Source organism: Adiantum capillus-veneris, chromosome 3, assembly GCF_014529385.1.
Source record: "Adiantum capillus-veneris isolate H3 chromosome 3, ASM1452938v2, whole genome shotgun sequence".
Taxonomy (NCBI): Eukaryota; Viridiplantae; Streptophyta; class Polypodiopsida; order Polypodiales; family Pteridaceae; genus Adiantum; species Adiantum capillus-veneris.
This window is the reverse complement of record NC_140933.1, coordinates 10258823-10268797: the sequence shown is the minus strand read 5'-3', so window position 1 is coordinate 10268797 and position 9975 is coordinate 10258823. Positions and strand designations below refer to the sequence as shown.

At 42.2% G+C, this 9975-nt stretch overlaps 1 protein-coding gene across 1 annotated transcript in view; it reads right to left on the bottom strand.

The window, feature by feature from the left end:
• Nucleotides 1–5659: 5659 nt before the first annotated feature.
• Nucleotides 5660–9975, bottom strand: part of LOC147460494 (uncharacterized) — a 43017-nt gene continuing 38701 nt past the window's right edge. The window contains exons 2-3 of the mRNA XM_086507833.1: nucleotides 6883–7182; nucleotides 5660–6502 (exon numbers count right to left, since the gene is read on the bottom strand). Coding sequence (XP_086363959.1) covers nucleotides 6040–6502; nucleotides 6883–7182 — 763 coding nt within the window. The 3' untranslated portion in view covers nucleotides 5660–6039. The remainder of the gene's footprint in view (nucleotides 6503–6882; nucleotides 7183–9975) is intronic.

Below are 9975 nucleotides of genomic sequence, written 5' to 3'. Positions count from 1 at the left end.
CTCGTCCAATTGGCTGGCCTTCTTTAACTTCTTGATTGATGCGTTCTCTCTCTCTCTCTCTCTCTCTCTCTCTCTCTCTCTCTCTCTCTCTCTCTCTCTCTCTCTCTCTCTCTCGGCCATTTTTGACCTAGTAGATAGTAGTTCACTCTTTTGATCATAACTTCTTCATTCAAACTTTGGTTTGGGTGATCTATAGCCTCAATCAAAGAGCATGATGGCCTCTATGAATTGATTTTTTTATTTTTTTAAAAAGAGAAATGAAAGGGTTTCTTGCAATACCATTTCTGAAGTGAATAGGCTTGGAGAGATTGACTCCAGTCTATTCTTTTGCATACAATGTCTTCTAGCACTCACAAGGGTTCTTCTTATTCAAAAAATTTAGAAAATAATCCAAAATATCCTAAGGGTAGAGATAGTGGCACAATCACTCCACCAACAAGCGTTAGAAACCACGATTATGGCATACTTGATATCTTTGCAAGATATTATAGAAGAGTAAGATTTCTTCAAAACCCACTTTGGCATGTCATGAGTTATTGTTTGTGGGACACATAGACTGGGTAAGCAAGGAGCTCCTCGCTCGTGAGAATGGCCAATTATATGTACCAGACTGAATGAGACCGAGAAAAAGACTGTCCTTGATGATAGTTGGATATCTTTGAGAGATATGAAATTTTTTATATGTAAGATCGCACTATTCTGCAAGAAAATGTGTGTTGCAAGGACATGCTTCATGAAGAAAACAAGCCCAAGGAGGAGGCAATTCCCTCAAGAAAATAGGAATGCATGACCTACAAGGCCGACTTAGAATATCCATGGAGTGCGGGAGTTGGCATAGATGAACTCAATAGAAAAGCTGATGTTGTGCTTCTTGTGAAACTTGGGAGCGTGATGCACAAAGATTAATGGGTTGGAGGATTACAATCGTCATTCATTGATATGGACAAATAATCTCAAGCAACAAAGAGGTCAAGGAGGGATAACATGTATGATTAAGAAAGGGTTGGAAGATTTTGTATTAATTTTCAAAGATGACAAGCACAAGCATTATGTATGGCTGAAAATTATGACACCAAAAAGAGTACCCATTTTTGTAACCGGTTGCTACATTCCTCATCATGATTCTCCCTTGTATGCTCATGGTTCTCCCTTGTATGCTCGCATTGAGACATCCAAAGATCTTTTTGAGGGCCTTTTAGAAGAGAGAGAAAAAGAGCTCCTCCAATGAGAGAAGGGCCAAGGTTACATAGAAAAATAGATTGATATTAACAAAAATATAAAAAAGGTACTATCCACTCATTCAATAATGTAGCAGTCCTTGAAAATGATCACCTTTTTATTTTATGTAGGTATCTTTAGCTTAAGGTAGGTTTAATATAGCCCTCTAAAAAACCTCCAAAATATCCTAATGTAGTTGTGCCATGGCAGTTTGCTTGTTCCAATTTTGCACATTGATTTAAATTCGGTTTCTTCAAAACTTTTGCTTCAAAAGTTGCAGAGAATTTTTGCTTGAAAGCATCCCTGTTGGAGTTGTGGTTTGGGAGAATATACAACCCACAAGTAATTTGGTGTAGAGTAAGTTGTAAAAGCTTACATGTTTGATAGCATATGTACGCTTTGAAATTATGGTTTTAAAGAATCAATCGTTAATGAAGAAGCCTTTTTCCTCAAGTGTATTGATCTGCATCTGTTGTAATTCCATGTCAGGGCAAGAGCTTCCTAGTTTCCATGGTGATTCTTTGGGTGGATGTGTGCTTGTAAAATCCCAGTTTCCATGGTGATTCTTTGGGTTGGGTATGTGCTTGTAAATTCTTAAGGGAGCACTTACCTTTGAGGTGCGATTTTTTATGAGTTCTTGTGATATGATTTATGGTGCTAAATTTGTGTCTTGAGCGTTATTGGGTGACAATGCCATAGAAGTTCCTCTTTTTCTCATTTTCCCAACAACCCATAAAAGCAAGATAATCGTGTTAAGTATGGAGTCTAATTTATCCCTTGTAATTTTTCGTGTTAAAAAAGAACATTTGTAAGGCCCCCATTATCAGGAGAATCCATCGTGCGTGAAGAAAAATAACTCGCCGAAAATAAAAGCACTCGTCGGAAATCAAAATTTTCACGGCCACGCAGGAATATCATGGCCGGACGGCGGCCAGAAAGTGGTCGGAAAACGACTGATCAGTTGATCGGTTGACCGGTGGCCGGTAGTCAATGGCTGGTGGCCGAATTCAAAAGCAGACTTGTCTTCTCAAGGGCGGCCACACATGGGCGGATTGGAGGGTCCGATTTGGACTTATCTACACAAGGGTGGCTACACATGGCTGCCTCTCTCCTTTTGGCCTATAAAAGGAGGCCATTTCTACACACATTTCACAGTGTGAAGTTGATGCAACAAGGTGGGTGTGAGGTGGTGAGAGTGAAGCAAGGCGAGAGCTCCAAAAGTGTATAATCCCTTTGTAACCTACTTCTTGTTTTGAAGTACTAAAGCCATTGAGTGACTGCTTTCCCGTGGACGTAGCCCACATTGGGTGAACCACGGATATCATGTGTATTCTTTCTCTCTCTCTACTCTATGATCTCTTGTGTGTGAAAATTATTTCTCTCCATTAATTAATCTACTCAATTATCTACTTAGCTACGTCATACTTCCTAACAACTGGGTACATGATGAATACAAGACATAAAGAATTGATTTGAAAGATAGGATGCATTACATTTGCTACATGATGCCTCAATAGGCTTCCAAGTGATTGAAGCTTTTCTACAACACCAATCTATTACGGGAGGAATCCGCTATGTTGCACTTCATACATCACACCACCCATATCGCCGCAAACTACAAAACCAATTCTTTGTCGAAAGAGAAAATTGTACTCACCCTTACATACTTTAGCATATAACTTGTCGGTGATACGCACTATCACAGCCATTCAGATTAGCTCCCATCGCCTTCAATGCGAGATAGGGCGTCAGGGCAATGGAGAAGAGTCAAATCGACTCTGTACATTATGCTCATTGCAAGTTCTACCACACACTACTAGAGTGCTCAGCTTTTGCTCACATTCGAAGTTGCTTCCCTCATATTTTTAGGCATGAATTAGACCTACACACTTTTCTCTCCTAGTCATAGTGTGGGCTCCGCATTGTGACTCTCATCACCATGATTCTAGAGCATTTTGATCACTAACTTTTGTTAGACACTACCGTTTTCTATCTTCTATACATGTGTACCCAAGTGAAGATGTAAAACCCACATAAATAATGCATAAAGATCTTATGTATGTATATCAAAAATAGTGCATAGACACTAGCTTATACCATTTAAACATCAGATGCTTCAAATTTTCTAGAAAGAAGACAAGAATTGTTGTTATGTATAGCTTAATCTAAGATTTTAATCTTGAACATGTAGCACTAGCGCATAGATCCCTAAGGATAAAGCCTTTTAATCTTCTTAAAGGGAGGATTCACTACTTCAAGATAGCTCAACTCATCTAAGCACTTCAAAAGGTGCAAAAATCTTCATCCACAGTGGTGCAAAATCGTGAATGTGACAGATAAAAAGGAGATATAAGTAAAGGTATTTATGAAGGATAAAGGCCAATGATGAGTTATGTTGCATTGATCATATATGGTACTTATTTAGAGTGTCGCATTTATGGAATGTATATTATATATGTCTTAGCCATGAGCTAAAGGAGAATTAAGAGAAAATAAACAAGGTACACAAGCTTGTGCAAGAATAGATTCATTTTCCTCCACAAAGTTCTGTTATTCCTCAAAGATCCTACATGGTTAGGATATGTAAGGGAAACAATGCCTAGAAGCTATGATGCCTTACGTTAGGGTAGTTTTGGGGTCTCAAAATGATCCTCTAAAGAACTCCATGTCATCATCTTCCTGCAAAACTAGGCATTCTATAAATCTTTTGCAAATGAGCCCCAAGGTTTGCAAAGGTTAAAGATTTAAATTCTACTTGTCAAGAGCTATTTGATGATACATGGGTTGTTAGGGTTTAGAAGTGAGAGGTGGACGTTACATGAAACATTCTATTTTGACCGATAAAATCAACGAAAAAGTACTGAAACACCCTTGTAGTATTTTGTGAAATTTCCAAAATAACCCTCGACTTTTAGAAATTATGAAAACACCCTTGCACCACAAAAGATTCTGAAAACACCCTTGCACCACCTTTTGATGGATTGCTGTGATATTGGCAAACCTTATCCTTTCTGTAACAGAGATCTATCTTCAAGTATTTTAGACAAACATTTTCACAAATAAGTTGACAAATAGAGCATCTAATGAGCCCAAATTACGATCGCAAATCATACTGATATTATCCAATGATGGAGAATCAATATTCCTATAAAAAGTCCAAAAGGTAAAAGTCTTGAGAGACATTTTCAAGATTAATGAGGGGTGTATTGGGATTTTTTTAATGAAATTAAAGGACATTTCTGCTTATTTTAGCCAAGAATTTTTTAAAAATTGAGGGATATTTCAGGAATTTTGGCAAATTTCAAAGGCATTTTGGTGATTTTCTCTAAAATCAACCATGTGACACTTCTCAAAAAGACTTCTTACCTAAATTTAAGAACTTGACTAAATGTAAATAGAAACTCGACATCAAGACGTACGTGTGTGTTACGCAAACAGATATGCTAACTTCGAATCACCAAACATCTGGATTAGATTGGAAACTCAAGACAACGACAAAAACTGCTTTTATGCAAATCCACACTAACTTCAATATACCTAAGTTCCAGTGTTTATGAAAAATCATTTTTCCAAGCATACAAATTTCCTTTCCTTCAGTTTGCCAGGAGGAAATTTTAGAAAGTTAAGGGTATTTTTCAGGATTTTACACTATTTTCCTCTATTTTGGGGCGGAATTTCTCCTTTCCCCCTTGCCCTCAACCGGCATTTTTGAAATTGGAAACGGCACAATATTAAGCTGAGACACATTTTCCCGAACATTATACCCAACAATCCACGTAGATTGGAAACTGTGTCTTTGATCAGTTTGTTACATGATCGTCAATAGTATGATGGCCTCTTAAATGTCTACATGCCTGTGCATATCTTTGGACTTTTTATGTCCAAACACCAAGCACTTTATATGATGTGTTGACAAGGTGCTAAAATGCAGTATGTACGTGAACTTATGAGACGGTATGCATTGCATTGTGTTGAAATGCAGTGAGTAGGTGAACTTATCAGAAGGTAAAGCCAGTACAAACTCACGGTAGAGTGGGCAAGCTTTTCCACAAGACTTGATGTTCCAGTCCACTAACCTACCGCAACACATGTTTGCAGCTAGAACCATCAAAGACACTATACACTTCTCTAATACACTAACCTGCATATGCAGGTAGAACTATGGCAAAGACTAGAGCGGAGTGTCATCATTTACACGAGATGAGCCATGAGTCCTATCGAGGACCCTTCCACTCCTTTCGTTATAATCTTATCATGTCTTGTCTAATAGCAAATCCAATTTCTTCAGCCTCAAGATTTCCTCGTGATTCCTCCAACACTCTTTTAAAAGAAGTAATGCAGGCTTAATAGCCGTAAAAGTGCATAAAGCCCATAAACCAAACATACCTCCCAGCTGTGAAACCAATAAATGCTGCCACCAAGCCAAAGAGCCACACTGATAGACCTGTAGAGGCAAAAGTAAATATAAAAGTCCCAAGAGTGACGATCACAAGGTAGCCCAAAATGAGCCCATGAGTCCTCTTTCTCTGCTCCTTAAACCATTTCAGAAATGAGGAAGGTCCACACCTGGTAGACAATGTTACAAGTGCCCCAGTCTGATGTCTAGGGATGTTACGTTTCATGTAAATGTTTGGGTCTTCTTGAGTGTGCCAGGTGTTTCTTCCATTGGCCTGCAATCTTCATAAGGGTTTCCAAGCTTTCAAGTAGAAATGCAATGGCATCTTCACAAACGCCATCCATGCGTGCCATGGCCAAACATTTGTAATGATAGGAAGTGATCACACACGGATTATTCCGTCACGTGGGCGGCACTCTTCTTGTTCATTTTGAGCCAATTGCACGTTTTATTCCTGCAATTTTAAGCCACTTCAAATGACAAGGTGTTGCTCTTTGAGCCAGAAACCAGCCATTCCTCCAGTCAAATTCGGATAATGCCATTTTCTTGCTCGGAACTGCAGGGAAAATGCCCCTGGAGTATGCACACAACCTCTCCACCATTTCAGATTCTGCAAGTTGGTGATGAAGTGCAGTTGGAGAAATAGTGCTTGGAAGACTACTACAGGATAATGCTAGAGGAAGCAGCTCGCCGGTTAGCTCCTGCACCAGACATTTATGGTATTGTGCTATCTCTCCTACAGATAATCCCCCAAGTGCATCGCTCAGCAGCCAAAAGATGGAGCTCCATAAAAGCTTTTCAACCATAACCTCCAAAAACATGTCCTGAGAGACAACCGAGCACTGTAGTCCACCTTTCTGCATAATGTGACAAATGGTATCTGCCCATCTGCATAAATTCTAGTTGAGTCAGTCCGCTGAGAACTCCATTCTCGGCCACAAGCATTCCTCATCTCCACATCAACTTTCAAACGAATAAGAATTACAAAACCAAACAGACACACATGCAAGCACACGCAAACACGTGCCCGCACACAAACGCGCACATGCACACAGGTACACGCATGTTTGGACACCACAAACACAATCAAATGAGCACAAGCACACAAGCATCTGAAAATACCCCCACAATCATGCATTCAGGCACACAAAGCACACTCTCTTCAGCACACTAACAGGATCATCATAAATTTATGTCAAAAAAAAAGATCACTCAGAATTTCATGCGCTGCAAAATGGAATGCAGCCAATACACACAAATGCACCCACCTTCCCCATGCACATGAATCTCGACCTCCACGTACGTGCATATGTCCTTTTGGCTCTGAAGGGTTCTCAGGGGATGCCGACATAAAAAGCAAAACTTGTGTATTGTCCTGCAGATAATGCTGTTTGAGCCAAGGCTGTAGCATTCCATTCTGAACAAACACCAAGTCCTTCCATCTAGTTTTGCAGGTTTTGGCTAACACTGCATCAAGATCACTGCAATGGGTGGCCACAATGATAGGATACGCATTATTCTCGGTTTCCTCAGTGGTCACAGCCTGCCCCCTCCTCACCAGCCTAGTTCTGCAACCACATCAACTTAAGAATATTGAAATTTTTAAAAATCATGACTAGAATTAATGCAGAAAAGTTGTTATGGCAATAGTCTCGCCATCATGCTTAAGATGCAGCAATTCACAGCATATTCTTGATAAGACAACAAAGATTTCCAAGAAGCATTACATCAGTCACGTGGCCAGATAGTACTGAGAAAGCCGTAATTTATAAAAGCTATTTGCCTACACACAGGTGTAAGAACTCTCACCAGAAGCAGAGCATGCAAAGTGGCAGAGAATTCTTTTAGCTCTGTGCATAGTGAATATCTGTCATGCTCCTAGAATAACTCATGCGGAACTTCACCTGATGCTAGCTGATCATCAGCGAGTATATGATGGACTTTCCAAATTAGCCTTTGTTAGAGATAGGGAAATTCTTAAAACAATAGAGTGCTTGCTAAACCTTACTACAATTGCAAAATTTTTCTTGCAATGGTGTGTTCAGTTACATCTTCTCTCCGGTGATGGCTCACTATCTCCTAGAAGCAGTTTAGGGAGTGGGGGCTGTTTTGTGGCTGTGCCCGGCCATACCTCCGGTAGACATACCTTCTCTGCATTACCAGCTGGTATGTTGGCAAGAGGCCGTACCCCTGTTCCTAGGGTTTCCCACGGTCAGAGTCTCTAGTTATCTGCATTTTCCCCTTCTATGCCCAGCCGGAGCCCAGATTTGGTCCCTTGGGCCAGTTTATTATCTCACTCAATGATGTGGCATATTTATTGGATACCCCAACTATTTATGAAGTCATGGGTTCTTGGGATGAGAGTAGGGCAAATCTACGAGTCCCTATGTAGGGACCCCACCCCCTTGTACTTCATTCATCATGTCATTTGCAAATATAGCCAACATTTTGGGTCTACTGCGAGGAGGAGGGAGAGTCGATGTCGGTCTCCTGGTACAGGGACCCAAAGCGGTTCCCCGTAGGGACCCACTCTTGGGGGGAGCAGGTTGGTGGCCACTAGGGCGAGGAGCTTGGCCCTGCCGACGGCGGCCACGAACCTCGTGCCAACCCTCCTCAGGCTAGCGAGCTGTCTCTGCTAGATTTGGATCTCGGATGGTCTCCGAGGCCCCTGTAGGAGGGACCTCTGGGCTCAAAGACGGGCCCATCCTAGTGGACGGTGGCGGTGGAGCAGGTCGCGCTCTTCTACGTGGACAGGCCCGTGCAAGTTGGCCTATCTGCCTGCAGATGAAACACCTGTTCGGGAGGCCCGCATGCTCCACTCTATGGCTGATCCACCTTCCAACCACCCGAGGTAGAAAAACATCCTTCAGAAGGGTGTGAGTGTCACGAACAAGGACCCGTACAGTGGGTAACCCAATGGCCTTGGCCGCAACTAAAGCTGAAGTGCGTGGGGTTTCCAAGACCGCCCCGAACATGGAGTCAAACCTGGAAAGCAAAGGGAGATATTCCCGCCTCAGTCCAGGGAAGCAGACTGAGATGGGGATATCTGCCTCCTCCTTGAGAACATGTGTAGTCAGGGTCGAAGCCATGGCGTCACAAGACGGGCACCACATGCCAATGAAAAAGAACGGACTCAACAGACTTTTAGCACTTCATTGACGACTGAACTGAAAGAGAGAGAGCACACGCGACATGGAGTGGCAGAATTCCACCCCAAAGAATATTGGCCCCAAACCTTGGCACCCCTTTTGGTATTTCTTTATATTACTTGAACACGGTACATTGCCGATACTCACGCTTTGCAACTTCACCCAGAAGTGTGTCAAAGAATGAGCCCTCTGCACATATTTAAAGGCCCTTGGCCTATGAAAAGCAGTTACATGAAAATCTTCAAACTCAAAAACATCTCGTCCAAAACGTGTGAGCCTAAAAAGCTGCCAGCATGTTCTGCGAAAATCCGTACAACCTGCCACATCATCAACGTAAAACACGGACGTCCGTACAGCTGCCACGTCATTAGCAATTTTGCAAGGAATTTGAGTGTGTGAGTGGTCTTGCTTTATTTAAATGCCTTTATGTCACTTGGGCCCCATCGCACGTGTAAGGTGCGGCGGAAGTGAATGTTGATCTTGCTCAAGACGAGTGCTCCGAACTATGCTCAAGGGTTCCTTTTACTAGGGAAGGGAGAGCCTTCCGTTCCTTTAGTGAGAGAGTGCAATGATCACAAACAAAGTGAATGCTACAGTGAATGAAGGTGGAGAGAGAGAGAGAGAGAGAGACAGAGAGAGAGAGAGAGAGAGAGAGAGGAATACGACACCAGACGGTTCTCAAACCCCCCTCCAAGGGCCCCCCTCTCTATGGCGAGAGAGGTCTATGACTACTAATTGCACAAATCCGGTACAATGGTCTAGATGCAATGAACTTGCTGACGATGTTGACAACAATGATGATGACGACAAGGACGGGCTGAAATCTGAAAACGCTAGGACTGAACTACTAAAATCTGCAAACGCTGACTTTCTGCTGATCTCTGACACTCTGTCGGCGAGGACGACAACGGCGACGACGCGACGACGATGCGCTGAAAACGCAGATGCTGAAATCTGCGAACGGCGGGATGAATCTGAAAACACTGGCTGATTCCACGATACGGCGAGGGTCTGTTGTGGGGAGGTGAGATCTACGAGGCTAGGGGCTGAATCTGCGGTGTCTGAGTGCTGAAAACTGAAAACACTGATGTGCTGGGTTGATCTGACGTCAGAAACTGCAAAACGCTATGCTAGATCTTGCAACTGAAAAACGCCAGGTGGAATCTACTGTTGATGAAAAACACTATGCTATATCTGCTGCTGAAAACGCTG